Here is a 22860-nt window from a genome sequence, read left to right as displayed (position 1 = left end):
TAAAATATGGGGACATGGAACAAGCATAGAGGGCTTTTATGCTCCTCTTTTGTGGAGGATGCTGCATATCATGTCGATAGGGAGTCGCTTTAGGGATGTGATATTATGTTATGTTTATTTGTGGCTTTTATGGTTTACCTTGATTTTGTTAGGTGTGTATGTGATAGATATGTCTTAAGTGATGTACTCTTTCTGGCGACTGCTCTCTCTTTTGGTTTGTTTTTTGTTGTATTGTTATTTTGTGTTTTTTCAATAAAAAGATTTATTAAAAAAAGAATGATGAGAGGCCATCTTGAGGGGGAGACCAGAGGGCTGATTAAGTGGATTGAGTGCTCCTAGCACTAGGTCCCCTTATTTGAAATAAAATTGTTGACGTTATTTAAAGGTTAGAAAATTAACCCTTAAAAAAGGATGCATATGGGATCTCTTCACCTCATATCTGACTGTACAAATCTCTACATATCTTCAAAGAGTGACCCACACAGGTTCCCGTTCTCATAAACCTTCCTGAATATCCTGGATTGGCATTACCCTCACTACAGCATTATAACTTGAGGCTAACCTCCAGATTTGTATAAGGATCATCACTGCACTCCTCTACTGTTGATGGCTTACACTTGATGTAATATATTGAATGTCAAACTGTGCTGGTGGAGTGTTTTCGGTAACTCAAGAGTAAGGTATGAATTGGCTCACAGTTCAAGTCATGGATGTCATTTATAGGAATATCATTCAGTGAGATGTGGAATCAATACAAAGGGCTGGGCTAAATCAGGAGGCCAACTGTGGCCTACAGTGTGAAGAGTTTGTTGGAAAATGGGTGTGATGGGCTCCATCTACATCACATATTTCTTCAAAGTCACAGTTAACTGGATCAATACCTTATCAGAGTCATGCTGAAGAGTGAAAATGGCACAACATTTTTTTACGTACCAAATATCACCTCCTCTGTGCCTGGCAGGGCAGGGTGGGACACCATTCTGCCGTCCAGTACAGTAGACAGGGTGCTCAGGCATTTCCCATAGATGTTGTTAACTTTGGAAACAGAAAATGTGCTAAACTGGCTCTGGCAAAACAAGAGATATTTCTGCCAAAGCTGTGGATCATTGGGGTGGAGAAACACTAGTTTCTGCCACTCTTTCAGCAAGGTGGCTGGCTCCCAGAACTCCTCACACAGCTTTAACCGGGACAGTTTCAGCTCCACGTCCTTTTGATTGCTGTCAATGGCTCGCTCCAAGATGGCGAGCTTCTTTTCCAAGAGGAGCTTGAGAGAAATCTTCCTAGATTCCAATTCTCTTTCATCAATGGTGTACATGCTGGGTCCCTTCATTAATTCATCCTAAAGAGAAAGAAGTTAGATTTAAATGCCACAAACATTTATTTTAACACTAAAGTCATGCAATGGAAGACTCAAAAATATAAATAAGAACTAGGGCAATCGGGCCGTTTGCTACATGATTTATATTCCGCAAGAGAATAAACTGATTGTTCAAGTCATGCTAAAACGATGCATATATAAGACACAAAATATGTACATGTTTATTTGGTATCTCTTTACTTACATTTCAGCTGCAGTGAAGCTCACTGAAATGAAATGAACACACTGGATGTGCCTGTGTGCCTTGCCAGCTAATGACACCAATTCATCCCCATAAGAATATTCCATAATTCATACACAATTTCTATAATTTACACGTGCTGCTTTAAACAATGTAACAAAGTCAGAATGACTTTCTGGGAAGTTGTGACCCCGCCAACAGGAGGTACCCATTAGGATATGGGAATACAGGGCAAGGGGGCAGAGGATACAGTAAATCTAAAATAACTAAGTATAACAATTTCAATTATTAAACATTTCTAGAACGAGGTAGATGTTATACAAGTTACAGAATGCGGGGTCTCTCAGGAGGAATATAAAAATTGATTCTTCATTAAAATGGTAGTAAATGCCTTGACCAACCTCACAGTAAAGGTGTCAAAGGTTGAAGGCATAATTACATACATTTTCTTGGGGACAGCAGAAGCAAATTAGACATTCAAGAGGGTCTGCAGTGTTAAAACTTAAGCACAGAAAGGAGCAGACTGTCACCGAATTTGAACATGCTACACACAGAAGAACACTTTGGAGAAAATAGTAACTACAATGGTAATATTGCAATGCTAAATGTCCCACATGCAAAAAACAACCTCACGGAAAATGAAAGACTCTCCTCCAGTGCAATTAACGACTTCTTAAGTCACAAATACAATAAAAGCCTGCTTCCATCCATGACTTCACCCCATTCCCTAAAGAGAAAGAAGGGTCCTTGATGTATGAGCCCTACTGGTATGCAATAACTATTGGCTTGTTCCAGATGGCCAAACCGTCTGGCAATTGTTGGGAAGACATCAAAGAAGTGCTCTGCTCAGACAAACCCTTTGGCTCCTACAACTTTACAATATGCCTATAACTCTACTTTTTTATGCTTCGAAAGGGGCAGCTTATTTGGTGAGTGAGATCTAGGCCTACATGCCAATAACCAGCAACATCTCCCCAGTTGCAGAAAAAAAACACTTTGGAGTGCCTACAAAGATATAAGCTTAGTAACTTAATTCACCTTTGGAATACACAAAGCAGGCAATAAGTGAGGGGTCCCTAGTACAATAACTGAAAAATGTCATGTTCTCTCCCTCATACAAAAATGCATCTCTGGCACAACACGTTATTTATTTATTTATTTATTATTTATTTATTTAATGGTTTTTGTAGTGCGCGTTGTAACTCCGAAGAGCATCCCAGCGCTGTTACACGTTACATCCTTTCCAACATATAGGGTCCCAATGCAATCATTATGATCCCCCAATATATTTCTTTATATGTTGTTATGCAACATCCCAGTGCTTTGAAGTACTATGGTACAGTATACATGTGTCACGTTGGTTTGGGAGAAAAACATCTGGCAGCTGGATCTCACAGAAACAAAACCAACCCTTTAGGGTTTATTTTAAACGTTTTACTAAGCAAATGTTATTAGCCGCAAATGTTTTCATACCTTACTTTGGCTCAATAAACAGATGAGGTTATCAGAGGTATCTGCGTAGTTAATTCGGAAACTTTTTGCACTGTTTAAGGTTAGTGGTTTAGAGGTTTGTAAGCTTCTTGTTGGCTCACCAATTTATCTAATTAATCTAAATAACTATCTAAATAAATATCAGTCTTACAAGTATTTTTCTTATTTCTGGTCATACCACAAGTTTGACCCAACGAGCAATAAATAGAAACCCCAGTATAATAGCCAATGTTGATAAAAAATACATGGCAAAAATGACAATGGTCACGTATTTCATGATAGAACGTTCTCTTAAAGCATCGCAGGAACATTAGCGTGCTGGCCCTTAATTTTTGCACGGCTAAGTCAATAAGACAGGTCCGCGAGTGAAATCCACACCAAAAACTCAATCAGGCAAAAGTCCAAATGTTTGGTTCCAATGATCACAAACCTAGATTTCTGTATTTTTGTGTTGGACGAATATAGTTTTAATGAGGTAACCTCCTTAAAAAGTTATTTTTGTTGGAGGCACTAACTAAAAAAAAAATTATCGAGGCATGTGACGTACTTGCATTTCTAAACAATTTAAAAGAGAGAAGGATGTTCCTCAAATTGATTGCCCTGATATCTCGTTAGAGTAAATTTGACTTTAAATCTTCAAAAATTATTTCTGCTATTTCCCTGACAACATTGGTAAAGTAGATTCATAACCGTCGCTATTTTCAAGGAGCAGTTGCAATAGGTAATGGATTTTTAAATTAATCAGGACTCAGAATAACTGTTCAAAATCCAAATTGTTTCAAGAGATTTACTACTTTGGCTAGCACAGGTGAGCCTATATATGGCGAACAGAGGTATCAAAGCTGCAGATGTTTGTGTCAGCCTGTGCATTTTTCCTGCCTCATCGAACAATTAGGTGCAGCCCTGTCAAACAGGCCGGGGAGGGACAGGGATAGGAGTCTCTTAATAGGACAGAATTTAGTTTTTCATGTTTGGAAGGTCTCAATACAAGAGAAGGAGGGGGTTAATTTAAAAATCCCTTGAATAATAAGGCCCGATAGAAGCGTGAGGCAGGACTCAATGTACTAAAAGGACAGATAAATGGAAAAGTGTCTGAAAATAAGGACAATAGGGTCTGAAAAGTTTAAAGCAGAAGAATGCCGTATTTTGTACCCAATCAAGAAGACTTGCCTGTAGATGCATTCCCTGCTCCAGGAAAAGCACCCCAAGCCATCCAGAGTAAAGAAGAATGTATATATTCATAGATATGTGTAAAGTGCAAACCAAATCATGCTTTATAATAGAAAGGGGGTGGTAAAAAAAAAGCCAAGTAAGGAATATGCTACTACCAGTATGCATCTGTTCTTGGCATGTAGGGCTGCTGACATTCATATCTGTGCATAGATCGCCGCCTAGTGTTGGGTCCGGATGATTGCACATTGTTGTCCTGGAAGAGTCTTCGAACTATCACGAGATAGGTGGCTCCTCCCCCGGACTCCAGTGCGCATGGGCATCCTCTCCATCCTCAAATTGTTTTTCGCCATTGTGGCAGGGATGGAGTATGATACAGTAAGTGATGTCCATGCTATAGGATAATTCTGAGTGCTACAGCTGCGACAGGCACCGGGGAGGAGGGAGGGCGATATGAATGTCAGCAGCCCTACGTGCCAAGGACAGATGCATAATGGTAAGTAGCATAATCCGTTCGGGGCATGTGGGCTGCTGAATTCATATCTGTGCATAGAATGTATAGCAGTCTCCATCTTAGCGGTGGTTGCCCGTGCCAGCTGCAGCAGCCTGAAAAATAGTCTTGAGTACAGCCTGTCTGTCCTACAGCTGCTGGCTGTTTGGAGTGTACATCTACGCAGTAGTGTTTGGTAAATTTATGTATGGTAGTCCCCTACTTGGGTGTGGAATGCGCCCTTGGGGGAACTGTTAATGTGCGTTTAGCTTTTTGATAATAAATTTGTATGCACTTAACAATCCATCTGGCTATACCTGATTTTGAAATGGGGTTGCCTTTGTGCTGTGGTGAAAGGCAACAAACAGTTGCTTAGTTTTCCTGAAAGGTTTCATTCTGTCTATATAGTACAGGAGAGCTCTCTTAACATCCAGGGTATGTAGAGCTTTTTCTGCCACTGAATCTGGATTTGGGAAGAACACTGGCAGTTCGATAGTCTGATTGATGTGAAACTGGGAGACCACCTTTGGCATAAATTTAAGGGTTTGTACGCAGCACTACCCTATTTGCATGAATTTGTATGAATGGCTCCTGAATAGTTAGGGCTTGTAGCTCACTAACTCTCCTAAGTGATGTAATCGCTACTAAGAAAGCCACTTTCCACGTTAGGAATTGAATCTCACACGAGTGTAGAGGTTCGAAAGGTGGGCCCATTAGTCTGGTTAGAACCATGTTGAGGTTCCAGACAGGCGAAGGTGGGTGTCTTGGAGGAATGACTCGTTTGAGTCCTTCCATAAAAGCTTTAATAGCAGGTACTCTGAAGAGTGAAAGGTGTTGCCTGTTCTGAAGATAAGCTGCCACTGCAGCCAAATGTATGCGTATGGAACTGTAGGCTAGATTGCATCTATGCAAATGTAACAGGTAACATATGATGTTTTGAGTGGATGCATCTAGCGGATTTATGTAGTTATTGGTACAATAGATGACAAATCGTTTACACTTCGCCGCATAGCATGCTCTGGTTGTAGGATTCTTGCCTCTTTGATAATATCCATAAAGTCAGGAGGCAAGTTAAGGTAACCAAACTCTATGACCTCAGGAGCCAATTCGCAAGGTTCAACTGTTGCGGATCTGGGTGCTGAATGTCTCCATGGCTCTGCGTTAAAAGACTGGGTGTTAGGCGCAGCCTTTGATGAGGCACCACGGAAAGTTCTAGGAATGTGGTGTACCATGGTTGCCTCGCCCAATTTGGAGCAACTAGGATGAGTGTCATGGAGTGTTGTCGCAGTTTGCATGCCACTAGTGGTATGAGCGGGGCTGGGGGAAAAGCGTACGCAAACCTGCCTGACCAGTTCATCCATATCGCATTGCCCTGAGACTGCGGATGTGGAAACCTGGCGGCGAAGTTTTGGCATTTTGCGTTTTCCCTTGTGGCGAATAGGTCTAACTCTGGGTGACCCCACTGCTGGAAGTACGGTTGCAGCACCGAGGGATGTATCTCCCACTCGTGCATCTGGTGGCTGTGTCTGCTGAGCAGATCCGCCATCTGGTTGTCTTTGCCTGGGAGGTGTTCCGCCATGAGGAATATGTTCCTTTGAATGGCCCACTTCCACATGCTTTGCGCTAGGTGTGACAACTGTGGAGAGTGTGTCCCTCCCTGCTTCTGTATGTAGTACATGGCAGTAATGTTGTCCGTCCGGATCAACACGACTTTGTTGCACAAATGCATCTTGAACGCCTTCATTGCCATGAAGATTGCCATCAGTCCCAATAGGTTGATATGCATCTTCCTTTGCTGTGTCGTCCATAGTCCCTGCACTGTGTAATGGAGGACATGCGCTCCCCAGCCCAGGAGAGATGCGTCCGTCGTCAGCATTATTTGTGGCACAGGCTCTTGGAACGGTCGTCCCCTGCAAAAGTTTTGTGGGTTCCACCAATGCAGAGAGTGGTATGCGCGACCGGTCACCAACACTAGGTCTTTTAAATGTCCTTGAGCCTGGTTCCACTGCCGTGCCAAGCACTCCTGAAGCGGACGCATGTGTAGTCTCGCGTGAGGGACTATGAAGATGCAGGAGGCCATCATGCCTATCAACTGCATAAACACCCTCGCTGGGAGCGAGTGTTGGGGTCTGAATTTCTGAATTAGTAATTGAATGCTGTTGATTCTCGCTGAGTTTGGCTGTGCCCTTGCTACCAGAGTGTCTATCGTTGCCCCCAGGTACTGTTGTACGTGGGCGGGTTGGAGATGGGACTTTGGGTAGTTCAATGAGAATCCGAGGCTGTGGAGGAGGTGAATAGTGCGAGAAATGTGGCTGGCACATTGCTGAACTGACTTTGCCTGGATGAGCCAGTCGTCCAGATATAGGTAGACGTGGACATGGTTTCTTCTTAAGTGCGCTGCTACCGTCGCTAGGCACTTGGTAAACATCCTGGGGGCCGTTGTTACCCCGAAAGGTAGTACCTCGAACTGGTAATGTTGATTCTGTATGGTAAACCTGAGATACTTCCTGTGTGCAGGATGTATTGGTATGTGGAAGTATGCGTCCTTTAGGTCTAGCGTTGCCAGTAAGTCTCCCTGAGTGAGCAATGGCAGTACCTGTTGTAAGGTGAGCATGTGAAAATGTTCTGACAAGATGTATTGGTTTAGGGTCCTGAGGTCCAGTATTGGCCTGAGAGACCCGTCCTTTTTGGGTATTAAGGGTATACAGCGAGTATACCCCTGTGCCTTGTTCTTGTATGGGGACGAGTTCTATGGCCCCCTTTTGCAGCATGCTGATAACTTCTTGCTGCAATAAGGCTATGTGCTCTGCAGACATAGGACGGTGTCTTGGGTGGAGTGGAAGTGAGCTCTAGACAATAGCCGTACTGAATAAGTTGTCTCAGCCACCTGTCTGTGGTAATGCTCTCCCAGACTGGCAGGAACTGTTGTAATCTCCCCCCGACCAGTGTTACATGGTCCGGGGGCAGTGACAAGACGTCACTGTTTATTATTGGCGGAGGATCTGGTGTTGTTGTTCCCTCGTCCTCGGCCTTTGCTGGTGTTTCCACGGTATCCACCTCTATTGCTTTTATTATAGGTGGTTTGCGTGCTCCCTTTATTGTATGGACTTTGTTGTGATGCCTGGCCTCGAGTGGCTCCTCTGTTACTGGAGCGACGAAAGGAACCTCCCCTGAACTGTTGGGACTGCAAGGCACCCATAGACTTGGCTGTTTCTGTGTCTTTTTTAATCTTTTCTAAGATTGTGTCCACATCAGGACCAAATAGAAAATCAGGGTTTACAGGCTGATTTAGTAATGTGGTCTGAATTTCAGGTTTGAATCCAGAGATTCGCAACCAAGCATGTCTCCTGAGCATGACACTTGTGTTAATGGCCCTGGCTGCAGTATCTGCTGCGTCTAGCGCGCATTCGATGGACGCGTTTGTTATGAGCTTCCCTTCTTGGATTAGCATTTCTGCTCCTTCTTTGTAGGCCTCTGGCAAATGTTGAAGCAGTTGCTCTAAAGTGTCATAATGCGCCCTATCGTATCTGGCTAATAGGGCCTGTGTATTGGAAATTCTCCAGATATTAGCTGCTTGAGCAGCCACCCTTTTCCCTGAAGCTTCCAAAACTTTTGATTCCTTGTCTGGAGGAGGAGCATCACCTGTAATTCGCGAGTTTCAATCCTGGGGTTGATAACCCTTGCTCTAGTGGTTTCTTTGAAAATGTCCCCTGCGTGTTTAAGGACACCTTTTAGCATTGGTAAAGTTTTAACAGATTTCTCTGAAGTGGAGAAAGTGTCGAACAGGAAGTCCTCCTCAACTGGGTCAGCGTGCATGTCCACATCATGATTTAGCGCTGCCTTTTCAATCAAAGCATTGAACACAGCTGTATCTTCTGTTGGGGAAGTTTTAACAGGATAAGAAGGAGTATCGGGAATAGTCTGTGACTCCCCCTGGTCAGCAGGGTCCGTCCAGGCTTGAGTCTGGTCATCCTGATCCGTGTCCGCAGGGTAATGATATTGTTCATCATCGTCATACCCCATATCATCAGGAGTGGGTGTTGGAGAGTATGCAGAAGTGTCCTGGCCATGGTACCTTACAGTCTCAAAAAGGACAGGCGACTTTGAAGAATCCCTTTTCTTTTTGAGTGGGATTTTGTATGATTCCAGAGGATGTTCTGACCTTATCTTCTTTTGATAGATAGTAAGTCTACCAGATTCGGAGTCGATATGTAGCTTTGACTGGTCATCATACGAGGGCTCCTGGTACAAAACATCCTCTTCTATAGGATGTGTCCTTTTTCCCAACGACACCTTCTTGGTCGTTTCGACCCCAGGCTTCGGATCGAGCGCTTTAGGGCGCGCAGTCGGGGCAGACCGCATTTTAGTGGCGGCACAGTGTCTTTAGACAGACCGACCTTCTTCGGGGCCGGCGTTGATGGAGGCCCAACCGATTTTGCCTTGTCGCCAGTAAGTTTATGTCCTTGCGTCGACTTCGGCGCTTGTGACTTCGGAGGCGCGCTTTTTTGTTTCTGCTCGACGTGGTCCTTTGAGGCGCTTTTGGATTTCGACTCGAGGCCTTTGACGAGCTGGGGCCTGTCGAGTAGATGCTTCGGATCGAGAAGCTTCCGAGACTCGAGTCCTTTGTTTGTGTCGCTGTCCGTCGACGTCGACTTCGTCGGCTCGACGTGCTTGGATTTGATGGTGGACTTTAGCGCACCGATCTTCGGCTCAACACTCTTCACCTTCGACCCCACAGGGTCGTCGACACCTCTTTTGTTCGTAGACTCCGATGAGTTGGAGCTCTTCGATCCGAAGACTGATTTCAGCAGTTTCGGTTTCGTTTTTGTCTCGAGGGCTTTCGGTTTCGTTTTTAGCAGCTGGACCGATGGCTCATGTGATAGATTCTTAGCCGGGTCTTGACGCAGGGCTATAGAATGTTCCTGAAGATCTTGGCTAAGGCCTTCTGGCGATGCCTCGACCTGAGCCCTTGGAAGTCTTTGAGTGTCTGTTTCGGGCCCGGCTGGGCCTGGTTCATCGCTTGAGTCATCATCAACGGCTCCGATGGGGGATACGTCGTCCCTTACCTCGACGACGTTTTCATCCTCGACGTTCTCCTCGTCATCTTCATAATAGTTGGAGTCATGCTCCGAGCTGGGATCCGACTGCTGTTCTAGATCCTCCATCTCGACGACCTCATCGTCTTCTGCGTCGAAGATATTCACCGGGTCGGGCGCTGGCTTCGACAAGTTTGCCTCGCTGCACGTCGGAGTCTAAACGTCTTCTTTGACCTGAATCGAGCACAAGCTAGACAGTTGTCTTCCTTGTGCTCTGGTGATACGCACTTGTTGCACACCGGGTGTACATCGATGTGCGAGTATTTAGAGTTACAAAGGGGGCATCGTTTGAACGGGCTCCGTTCCATCGACAATCGTCACCGGTGTCGAAAAGGCCACGCGGCTCTCTTCGACGTCCTGCTGAAGAATAACTGGAACAAGATTTCGGCACCGATCGAAACAATACCGACGCCCCGAAGGCCTATTGGCCTTTAGAAAAGTTTCCGAACTTGAGCAAAGAAAGGTACATCTGAACCCAATGGCGGAAAAAAACAATCTGAGGATGGAGAGGATGCCCATTCGCACTGTAGTCCGGGGGAGGAGCCACCTATCTCGTGATACTTCGAAGACTCTTCCAGGACAACAATGTGCAATCATCCGGACCCAACACTAGGCGGCGATCTATGCACAGATATGAATTCAGCAGCCCACATGCCTCGAACGACTTACTTACAGATGTAGAGTTTTCTTTGTTGGTGTCCATGTGTAGTACCCAAACCAAGTGTATATTTTGGACTTGAAAAGTAGGATGATCAACTTTTTCTTAAGCGGAAGAGTGAAGGTGGTTGATCTGTGTTACAGGAAGTTCTAGATCCACAGCTAAGTAGCGGCTGTTGTGCTGTCTTTTCCTACTTGCTTTTTGTTGTTTTATCCTGCTAATGCCGTAATTGCATGTTTGGTGTCTATGACTGCAGTTATTGCTGCTGTGTTGAAAGGAGAACTCCTTGAATGGAACAAAGTAGGTTTTGATGGCAATTCTGCCTGCATGTAGTTTCTGGAGTCCCAAAGTAGAGTTTGTATCTTCCTAAGTGTTTATGTAATTGCTACTAACATTTTCACTGTTGACTATTGAAAATGATCTTGCCACAAGGGATGTCTATGTATTAATGGTAGGAACTAGATGCAAGAGGAGACAATTTAGTAAACCTTGAGAATGAATATAGGCAGAGATGGGCTTATTTCAGTGATAATGGGGTTCTAGAACAAGGAGTCTAAGTTTTACCAGCAGCACACAAAGTCATCTCCAGAGTTTAGAAGAGAGAAAGGTGTATTCTTTCATAACAACAAAGTGAGAGCAGAAAAATAGTGGAGTCTTTTGTTAAGTAGGGAGGTGAGACTTATTTCCTCATCAAATATATTTATACCTCTGCATTAATCAAACTTGCCATCATACTGGTGCCAACTAAGGCCTTTTGAACAAGGACCAGTTTAGAATCAGTATATATATACTTATTCAGAATCCACACAGGAAGTCACAGGCATGTGATGTCTCGTATATATTTCAGGGTTTATGCAAACATGACTCACACTGCTCATATTCTGGAATCTTTTCTCCAAATAATATTGTACTTAAACTTCACAAGGAGCAATTTTATGACAAAAAGGATTAAGTTATGTCTTCCCCTTACAGACACTAAAATGATGCAGTATCCAAAGCACAACAGCAAGCAGCAAGAGCAGATCTCTGACAATACTCCATACCTGAAAAGAGACAAACTTCATCCACAACTGCACATCACTTGGGTTCTCTCTCAGCTTTCTGTTGTATTCCTCCACTTTCACCATGATGGCTGTGTCCTCACTGCTCTCTAAGGGTAACGGCAGCTTGCTCTCTGCCTCTGGGGGACCCTTGCCTTGCCGCCACAGCATTGTTGAATGATCATATATTCCCAAGGGATTCACCCAGGTTTCGGCTGGACACAAAGTCTTTGTCTCCTCCTCTTCCTCCTTATTGATAGGGATGAAAGCACTTTGGCTAGACTGAAGGCTTTGGGTATTGATGTGAACTTGGAGAGCAGGGCAGCTCATTAACTGGATGACACTCTTAGTGAAGTAGCGATCAGGCCGTTTGTTAGGTGTTTTTTTAGCAGATGTAGACTTTTCCCAAATGATGCAGTGTTTCTTTGGATTGATACCCAGTGATGAGTCGCCTTTTCTTTTATACCTAAAAGGGCGAAAGACTTAATTTGTATCAAAGCAAAACATTAGGATGGAACACACAGTGTTTACAAAACTCGCAATCTCCTATCCAGAATCAAAGAAGTTTCTCAACTAGGAAATTATCACAGACAGAACGATAAGAAATATACGAAAGAAATGTAAGTCATCAAGACCCATGATGTGAGGAAATCAGTCCCAGGTTCAAACTGCAAAGTTGATATTTATTAGATGTTACATTGTGCCCGGTCTTGCCTGCTGTTAGAGAAAGGTAAAGTTAAATAGTGTATATGCACTTACTGAAGTACTACAGTTAGGGTAGAGACACTAGAAAGGTAGGAGGAGAAGTGCTAGAGTAAAAGTGCTAGCAAAGAGATACAAGGATAACATTAGCGCAGAGCAACTGGTGTATTGGTAAGGGAAAGGTTCCAGGCAGTTGTAACACTAAAGCACTATCGGTAAGGGTAGAGGTAGAAGTATTATAGGCTTTACACGGTTAGTAGTAGAAGTATAATAATATTGGCAATGGTAAAGCAGCAAGAGTATAGACAGGAGTATTAGACAGAAGAAAACGAAGAAGTAGTTGAAGAAGAGGAAAATCCCCAGGGGTATAGGAACATGGAATTAAGAGAAAAAACACAGCGAAGGGGTGAAGAGCGAGGATAGATGAGCAGATAAGTAATTCTAAAAAAAAACACACTCCAAGTTTTTATTTTTGCAACACAAAGGGTATTCAACCTGGATGGTTTAAACATCTTGGGAATGTCATACAGTTGAAAAAATAAGGACGGGGGTTCACGTGATGGATTACCCAGATGATGTTTGCTAAAATATGTTTTTCTGCAGAATCGCACATAATCCTTTGAAGAACAGCTCTAAAATGTCCTATTCCAGACGGCCATGTTCGTGATTAACAACTTTGTGCCTCTGTGTATTAAAGAGTAATATCCCAATATCCTTCTAAAAGAAGTTTGAGAGTTACTACTTCATCAATGAAAAAGTAAAACAATCAATGGAAGAAAAGTAGTTCACACCTTTGATGGGCTCTGATGAAGGCTTGCGGAAGCAACAGAAGCAGCGTCTGGCTCCCTGATGTAGCTGACCCGAACCAAATGGGACCAGAGTTGCAACCAGCCTCAGGCACAGAGTGAGGGAATGAGGGCTGCGATGGCGTATGGTGCAGAAGAAGAGGCGGACAAATGAGGCCTGAGTGCGTCGGGCGCAGCAGCCGCACAGCCGAAGGAAGATGTTGTGGATGGGGGCCAGGCCGTGGGATTCCCCTCTACCCCTACCTAACTGGATACTTCAGAGCCCTGGTAGAAGTGCCACAATACGTTGGTGCCCAAGACTGAAGGAGGAAGGTCCCTCCATGAAGCACACAGTAGCAACTAAGAGATGACAGTGGGGGATTGAAGGTGCGGGCAAACCCTTGCGGGCCCTGTGGGACAGACCTCCACTGGTGTTTCATGAAACTGTTTAACAACCCCCCCACTGGGCAGTAAGAGCATTGATTGCCTGGATGAGTTTGTTCCACAGGCTCAGTTCAAACTTTATCAAGGTCGCACGGCAGGGGTGAGAGGTCGCTTTTCTGGCCCCACCTGCCTGGTTCTAGTCACCTGGGCCTGTGGTCTACATAATTTTCCACTGACTCTTGATGTGGAGCCGGTGGGAGACCTGCTGGCTGGCATTGTTCAGCCTAGGTCGTAGTGGAGCTGAGATAGGTGCAGAGTGGAGACCGGCACAAAGTCACCTATTCGTGAAGGGAGGGAAACTTCCGGGGAGCTTACTGAGAGACGATCCTTTTAAATGTCAGTCAACCATGGCTGAAATGAAGCCCAAAGGAGCCCCTCAAACTCAATCCAACAAAATGGACAAATATGCAGTGCCTAAGCAGCCTGGGTATGTGGCCGCGCCACAGGTGGAGGGTCCGGAGATGGCGGAGCCTTCCCTGGGTGCCAAAATGGAGGATATAACAAGCATTGGCACAGCCAATAGGGCTCACTTTTGGTTATGCAGCACAATATCCTTGGTGCCACATCAACTGTTGCATGGCTAAACACTTATAAAGTCCCAAAGGCGAGACCTATTGGCTATGCCAATGTTTGTTTTTGTTTGGTGTTAACAAAAAAAATAATAAAGAACTATTTATTTATCCCCCCCCCCCCCCAAAGAAAAATAATAACATCAGGCAGAGTGTATACACTTTAATCAAACAGCCAAAGGAAAGGCAAAAAATGGGCGGTGTATAAACAAAGTTCTGCTCAGTGAGCATTAAAATAGCTTGATAATGAGGATATTGGATGTACCGCATAAGTTATATTTACTTTCCTAGCATGCCGCATTAATTTGCCTTTCCATATAGCAGAACTCCAAAAACCCTGCTGCATGATGTGATCATGCAATGATAAATAAATGTGCAGCTGTGCTTAAAACCAATCTCTTCTGCGTAGAACATACATCTATCTACTTGCTGCTCTACCCAGAGGGTGTTCATGTCTGGTCCATTATTTCATATGGAGGGGGAATCTCGTGCCTCGCCACACATGACTGGACAAGCACCTTGAGCCCCGTCCTTCCTATACCCATACTATATTAACTGAAAACTGCAATCGTTTAGAAGGATAACATCTATTTCTCATGGACAAACCTGTGCTCGTTAGGCAAATACAGCATTTTGGTGGACATTTATAAATGATAAGTGTATGCATTTTTCAATGCACAATGGCTGTAAAGCGCAGTTGGTGGAAGTCACAGCAGTTTTAACTAATCTAGTTTTTGTGCTTGCAGAGAAACAACTCAAGTGTTGCAATGTGCTCCTAACATGCCGGATTCTGCTGCTGACGAGGCCCTGCTATTACGAAAATCTAATCAGGGTTGGGTTCATTAACAGCACAGCCAGAGATTCCGTACTCCTGATGGAGGCAATCGCAGGGCGAACAATGGCATGTCAGCCTTTGGGAAGAAATGAAAGAAAAGAGCAAAAGAAAAAAGAGTGAAGAAAACCAGGTGTGAAAAAGAAAAGAGAAGAATCAAAAAGAGAGAGAGAGAGAGAGAGAGAGAGAGACCGGGAGTAGAAAAAAGAGTGGAGAAAACCAGGTGTGAAAAAGAAAGAGAAGAATCAAAAAGAGAGAGCGCGAGCGAGCGCCCGGGAGTGCTGCGTATGCTGTTTTCCGAAGCACATACTCATGCTTGTGGCGCGCCGCTGCGCAGTCCCGTAAGGTGTATGCCGCCACAAGCACGAGTATGTGCTTCAATAAACATCTAAACGACGTCTAAAGGTCCTCATAAGCAGCGCATGCGCGCTGCGTAGGCAAGACCTAAAAAGAACCTATAGAACCTAAAATGTATGCAGTAACCATTGATGTCAACCTCCTAAGAGTTGATTTTAGGAAAATGTCCAAGAAGGTCACTGTAGCGGAAACCCACACTGAGCGCCTACATTCCATGCCCCATACATTAGAGGAGCAAGCTACACAAATGACAAAACAACATGCAGCCATGGCAGCCAAACTAGAAGACCAAGAGGGGAGGGCTCGAAGGAACAACATTAGAGTGGTGGGGGTCCCTGAAGGGAACAAGGGCCAATGCATTGATCTCTTTCTAGAAGACCTCATAATCAACAATTTAAAACCCAAGTCCCTCTCCAACTTTTTATCTGTCGAGCGGGCACATAGAGCGCTGATACCGCCGCCAAAACCGGGCGCCCCGCCCTGAACGATCATAGCTCGTATCTTTAATCACTGTGACAGAGATGCCAGCCTGCAAACGGCTCGATCCTGAGGAGATCTCGCTTGTGAGAGCACTACAATCACTTTTTCCTGGACTTCACTCTTCAAGTGTAGCATCACCGCCACAGCTTCGATGAAGTTATAAGGGTTCAACGAGCGGCAGACTTCAAATAGGTGATGCTCTATCCAGCGCACCTTAAAATAGTGCGGATGGAAAATAAAGACATTTCCTAGCACCAGAAGAGGCACTGGATTGGTTTGAGAATTGGCGTATGTACCACAAGCCTGAGCATCGCAATGGAGAGAGAAAGCGCCATGGAGACAGGCCAACGGAGCACAACCTTAAACCAAAGGAGATAGATTGACCGACAAAGCCTTGCAGGACACTTACTCGGCTGACCCTGCCACATGATCATACTAGGCGAACGGCCAAGGGGAAGCTCTGAGTCAGAGGGCATGCTGATAACAGACTCTGAAGAATACGTAAGCAGCGTGGGTGCTCTCGAGGTAGATGAAGCTATTTATGAGACCATTGAGGCAAGAGATGGAGGGCAAAAGGTTACAGCCTGTCCATACTTCTGAAATGTAGTCATGAAGATATTACCTGCAGTTATAGGGGGAAAAATTACTTACTCTCAGGCTTCTCTGGCAGAGCCAACTTCCCCCAATTAATTGAGATTTTATTTCATGGGTGACAGGCGCTGTGCAAATTGGGGAAGTGGGTAGATTTAGACCTACTGTGCAGGTTAGCAGGGAGGAGGGAGTTTTGGGGGAATAAATGTAATTATGGTTCTTATATGTTTTTGTTAACTTTGTTTTTAGACACCAACTCAGCAACATCCTGCTGTGCACACAGGGTGGGGGACAAGCAATGCCGGTACATCGGCTGCACTTTTGGTTCCCAGGGGAGGGGTATACCTGTCTTAGATGTCATATGGCATCCCGTACCTCACCTGGCCTAAGAGTATTGACATGGAACGTCAATGGCATTGACAGCAAAATTCAACGTACCATAATTATGCAGTATCTTCAACCACATGGCACAGAACTGGTCCTGCTGCAGGAAACTCACCTTAAAGGCAATCAGTATAAGGCACTAGATAGGTATGGATACACCCTCCTTGCTCATGCAGGTTTTAAGTCAAATTCAAGAGGAGTAGGTATACTTATATATGACCCCCTTGAGAGATATGTTGCTCAGACTGGCACATAGGAGGGTCACACACTAAATATCTGCTCAGTCTATGTACCTCCCAAGCTCCATGCCGATACATTCCCAGCACTTCGAGCTCATTTGCTTGAGATGCCTCCTGGCACTCTAAAACTGGGGGTGACATGTATGTCACAATAGATCTACTGCTTGATAGGTTCTCTCCATCTATCCGATGCCCCGGCAGGAGCCATCGCTGACCTTTATAGATGCTATGGAATTGATTGATTTCGGGCAGACACATACTTCCACATTGAGACAGTTCACCTATGTCTCGGCCACACACGGCAGCAGCTCTCACTTAGACTAAATTTTCACGCAGCACACACACACTGGCTTTTTTCAAGGGGCTCTGCACAAGGCATGGGGTGCCTCAGATCATTCCCCAATAGAAGTATAATTATGGGGCCCGCAGAGCAACCCCATGCCGCACCCTAAAGATGCATGGCCCCTAAAACATGAGACATTCAGTGACAAGATTAGCGACCAAACTGAACACTACTTACGGGAAAACTCACGGACTGTTGACTTTTCTTGAATTTTAGGGGAAGCCTTTAAAACGGTGGTATGGGGCCAGGCTCAGGTCATAATAGGCGCCAAACATAAGGAATAGCACTGACAATGTCAAACTCTCGAGCAGGACATAACACTGCTTGAGGCCAAGTTACAGGGGGGAGGAGTGCCTCACTACCATCTTAGACACCAACTGCGTCTCAAGCAGCAATAACTAAGGGATTCAGTAGAAAAAAAAGCCGTAGGTAGTGCACTAGCGACACAACTATGATTATACGACATTGGGACAAAGCCATTAAGTTAATATTCTGGATAGAAAAGACAGAGAGAGAAAGGAAGTGGGTCTTAGAGATTCAGACCCCAGATGGTGCTAGGTGTACAACGGGAGACGAGATAGCAGAAGCGTTTGCTGCCTATTTTGAGAAAACCTATGTGTCTGCTTCCAACAGGACAGGGGACGTTTGCGCTGAACTCTTTAAAAATCTCTCTCTCGGGGCGTGGCCAAGATGGCGACGGAGTAGGACGTGTTTATAAGTGCCTCCGGCGCCACGCTATCAATAAGCATTGTTCAGCACCCTCTTGGGCTACCAAACGCCCGTAATCCTCTGCCGCTCGCTCCCCCCGGGCCCCAGTGACGAGATTGGGGAGTCCCGCAGTTCCCGCGGCTGTTTGATCGTCGGCGGCTTGGAGCGGCCCGGAGGCCGGTACGGACCTCCCCGAAGAGTGGAAAGTTGGGCCGCCCCTTGCTGGGGCCATCTGGGCCTGGACTCCGCTTCCTCGCCCTCCGCCGGGTTCAGGACGGACCCTGGACAGCACCGAAGCAGCGACCCCCTGCGACAGTGAAACAGCGCCCCTGGGCCCCGTGAGTGATCTGGGTTTTGGGAGCCTGGGCAGCTGCACAGACGCCGGCGCCGTGTAAATTGAGCCCGGGGATTTCGGGCCTACGCGCTGTTATAGCCGGGCCTCCCCCGCACTGCTGCTTGGACTTCCGGCGGATTGGGGGAGCGGAGCCCTGGTGCTGGAGCGGGGCTCGCAGTGGGATCCGAGAGCCTTCAACCTGGAGCCTAAAGCCAACTGGAAGGACTGGTGGGGTTGACGCGGGTGCCAGGACCACGGGCCTGCAAGGGAATAATCGATGGCCTGATGGCTGGCCTGGACTGAAGGAAGATTGGATCCGGCCGCGGACGCCTGCACGTGGAGGTGAGCCTCGGCGGGGGCAGGGGGATCCCCGCAGCTTGAAGAGGGGGAACGGATAGACCGCGGCATACGTCCCCCCTAGCAACTCCCCCGCCTACGTTGCCGGCCTGTCCGAGGGCCTCTCGGGATCACCCGGCGGGACTTGCCGGGGTGGGAGCGGTGGGGCGCGACGTGTGCCGGTGCTGCCCGTTCCGTGATTCCCTGCTCCCTCCCCTTGCCTCATCGGACCGATTGAGGTGTGTGGGTGCCCCTGGGTGCGGAGAGTGCCTATTGCCGGAAGCGGCGCCCGAGGTGTGGACCCCCTGCCGTTTTCCCCCTATTACCTGGAAGTATAGCACGGGAGTGAGGACCCCCCTGCGGCCTCTCGCTGGCCCCTGAATCGCGAAGGGCGAATATATTGCTGTGGAGTTCTGTGCCTGGGGGCTGGACGGCTGTGAAGCTACGAGGCCAGCATTGGGGCACCTGGGCCCAACCCTACCCCTGGGTGAAAGTACTTAGGGGCGTGTCTTGGCAACCATGGCATCCAACAGGACGAAAAAAGAGAAAACTGGGAAGGAGGGGATCCCGAGGGGAACGGCGCCTGCTACCTCACCTATCCTGGACAAATCCCCAAAAAAGAGTGAAAAGGATGAGCCCGCGACCAAGGCCTTCATGATAGAACTCTTTGCGGACATATCAGAACTGCGCTCACAATTGGCCTCAGATTTGCGCAACGTGAGGAGGGATGTGGACGGAGTGGGGGAGCGGGTTGCGACGTTGGTACAGCTGAGGACATCCACCAGCTCCAGCAGGACGTGATCCGCTTGACGGAGCAAAACCTGGACCTACAGGCCCACGCAGAGGACTTAGAAAACATGTCCTGTCGCAACAATATTTGTATCCATTCGATTCCCTGGAAGGGCGAGGGGGCAGACCTGGGGGAGTACGTTGAGTCGCTGTTTAAACACATTTTGGCAGAGGAGGACATCCAGACCATCTGCATGGACCGAGTGCACAGGGTCGGGCTGCCACGTGGAGCTCATGCGCCACCCCCGATATCCTAGTGTGCGTACATGACTTTCAGCTGAAGGAAAGGATCCATCGGAAAGCACAGGATCTGGCTTCCCTCCAGTTCCGAGACCATCGCCCCCAGCTGTACCAGGATCTGGCGGCTTCCACCGTGCAGTAGCGCAGGGACTTCAGACCTGTGACCACCTTTCTCCAGGAGCAAAAAGTGCCCTAATCCTGGGGGCACCCCTTCCGTCTCATCTTCCGTTGGCAAAATAAGCTGATCCAGGTGCATTCTCTGGAGGCGGCGATGGATCTTCTGGGCCTGGACCGCCCGGAGCCGGCATCTGGGAGCGGTGGCTCGACTGGCAGACGACGACGGCGCTCGGCGGAGTGGCAAAGAGTGGGCAAGCCACCGCAAAAGGGGGGGCCGGACCTGTCTACAAGGCTGCACGAACGGGATGCAGCGGTCGCCTCGGTGGCCCAGGTCACTGATGCAGAAGCAGATCAAGATGAAGTGGCTTCATGACACCAAGGCAGGCATCTACAGGCGCCGGAGGGGACCTCCACTCTGAGTTAACACTTGTTTTCTCTCCATATCGTGAGGGAGCCTGAATACACGATCTGGAGGGACAGTGACTGGTGCCATATACCCCTGTCCTATAGACTTTTTCTAATTTGTTCACTGTATTATGTTCTTTCTTTGGGGATGTTGGGGGGATTTTGGGGGGTGGGCGGGGTGGGGACAGTGGGGTAGCGAGGGTAGGCTCGTAGCGCGTATTTTGTGGACTATGCTGGCGGGGCAGGTTGGCCAGGGATGGGGGGTAGCTTGGGATGGGGGAGATCTGCGGGGTGGTTTGATCTTGCCATGGGCGGGGGGTTGCATACTGCACTGGGGCCCTGGGGAGGAGTTGGGAGGGAGGGGACTGTACATCTGACTCCACATCATGGCGGGCGGGAGCTACCGTCCTTTGTAGGGTTATCTTGTAGGACCTTTCAATGTCACCCTTAACCTTAGGAACATGGAATGTGAAAGGGCTTAACTCCCCCCAAAAACGCCAGAAGTTCTGGAGGTATATCATTGATCATCATCTCGATATAGTGGGCCTTCAAGATGAAATTCCTTTGATGAAATTCCGCAGAGACCTTAAAACCTGGCTCTTTCCTCAATAACAACTGCGATTTGTAATCAGTACTCTACTGGCGCCGGGAGACCCCTTGTGGGTAGCTGTGCGCCCTATAAATTCAACTACAAATACAAGAGACCCACCTGCCCAAGAAAGAAGATTCCCGCCTTAAGCACAAGATGTTCCCATTAAACTACAGATCCTCCACCGCCACGAAACACAGCAGGGGGGTGGCCCTTATGTTTCGTTCAACCCTGCACTTCCAACCTATGGGGGTACAGAGTGACAGAGAGGGACGCTGGGTCATGGTTAAAGGCCTCTTGAGAGGTAGACTCTGCACATTTCTTGTCCTGTACGCACCTAACACAGGGCAAAACGCCTTTCTACATACGCTGCTGAAGGCCGTTGTTGATTTTGTAGAGGGGCCGTTGATTGCTATGGGAGACTTTAACATGGTATGGCAACCGAAGTTAGATAGCACACACTCCCAAAGATCAGCTACGGGCGTGTTCTCTCCCGACACGGCAGCAACGGATTTCTGACCTGGGCCTTGTTGACGCCTGGCGCTCCCTGTATCCCCAATCCAGAGATTTCACCTTCTTCTCCCACGTCCACCGCACCTATTCCCGGATCAACCACTTCTTAGTGAGCCAGTCTCTTCGGGGGGGATCTGAGGGAGGCCAAGATTTACCCACTTTTGGTTTCTGACCACAGCTTACTTGCGATCGGACTCCAGTGGGGTGTGCGGAATAACGGTAGCTTCAAGTGGTACTTCCCAGCTTCCCTGGTTCGGGACAAACCCTCATGCACCTCCTTACGGGGACTGATTACCGAGTTCTTCACACTCAATGCCCCGGAGGACACGTCAATATACACCACGTAGGATGCCTTCAAGGCGTATCTTCGTGGACACTGCATTGCACTGAATGCCGCTCTTAACCAGCAGCGCGGTCGGGAGCGGGAACTCCTAGAGACAGACTCTCATCCTTAGAGCAGGCGCATAAGGAGAATCCCTCCAGGTTGGGACTCAGGCAACTAACGGCCGTCAGGGGTAAACTCCGGGCCCACTATGACAACAGAGCTGAATACACCCTGCTGAAACTGCGACGGCTCTCTTACTCCCAGGGCAATAAGGTGGGGAAACACCTGGCCAGACAGCTACGGGATAAAAGGGAACGTGAGTACATTGGGGGTATTCAGACTGCATGGGGTGAGGTGACTCATCAAGATGAGACGAAGGCAGAGCTCTTTGGGACCTTCTACAAATCCCTTTATACAGGGGAGCGCCTGGAAGCTACTGCCCAAGCCGAATATCTGCAGGGGCTGAGGCTACCTCAGGTATCGGCAGAATGGAATGAGGCACTGTCCGCCCCCTTCTCCTGGGACGACGTGCTGACAGCCATTAAGGCCTTAAAACCCCACAAGGCCCCGGGGGCGGATGGGTATACAGCCATCTTCTATAAAACCTTTGCCTCTGAATTATGCCCACACCTGGTATGTATGTATGTATGTTTGTATGTATAGGCATTTATATAGCGCACTACTTACCCGGAGGGTCCCAAGGCGCTTCGACCGCTGCGAAACCCTTCCTGGCTTCCCTGAGAGATGGTTCCTTAATGGGTATCTCCAGGGTGAGACCAGGCATCCCCGGCGGTCTGGTGGGGCCGTTAGTGAAGATGAGGCAAGCTAATGCCCAGAGTTGCCGAGTGTGAACGCTGATCAGAGTGGGCACCGAGGCGAGAGAATTATCGAGTCCGCTGACCCTGGTCCAGAAACCTGCCGCTCCGGGAATCGAACCCTGGTCCCGGGCCGTCCTCTGCTCTCGGGTCTGCCGCCTCTAACCAGTGAGCCACACTACTTCACCAACTATTTAATCACATGGCTGAAGAGGGCGGAACCTCCCGCACCATGGCGGAAGCACTTATTTCCGTCATCCCTAAGCCCGGTAAAAACCCTAGTCAATGCGCGTCCTTTAGTAGTAGTAGTAGTAGTAGTAGTAGAAAAAGCTTTATTCGATTTTTGTAAAATTAAAAAATCATAAAAGCAACATCATCAGAAATCAATACATAGTGTACACAAAATATAACATTACATTTGAGGAAAAATAACTGTGAATACAATAAATTTATGAACAC

At 47.3% G+C, this 22860-nt stretch overlaps 1 protein-coding gene across 2 annotated transcripts in view; it reads right to left on the bottom strand.

The window, feature by feature from the left end:
* NRDE2 (NRDE-2, necessary for RNA interference, domain containing) overlaps window positions 1-22860 on the bottom strand; it is a 183177-nt gene that overhangs the window by 64584 nt on the left and 95733 nt on the right. For both annotated transcript variants that reach the window (XM_086937672.1, XM_086937673.1), the window contains 2 exons: window positions 11508-11970; window positions 934-1339 (listed from right to left, as the gene is read on the bottom strand). In XM_086937672.1, coding sequence (XP_086793798.1) covers window positions 934-1339; window positions 11508-11970 — 869 coding nt within the window. The remainder of the gene's footprint in view (window positions 1-933; window positions 1340-11507; window positions 11971-22860) is intronic.

The sequence above is a fragment of the Lissotriton vulgaris genome, chromosome 9, assembly GCF_964263255.1.
Source record: "Lissotriton vulgaris chromosome 9, aLisVul1.2, whole genome shotgun sequence".
Taxonomy (NCBI): Eukaryota; Metazoa; Chordata; class Amphibia; order Caudata; family Salamandridae; genus Lissotriton; species Lissotriton vulgaris.
This window is presented reverse-complemented; position numbering and strand designations above follow the sequence as displayed.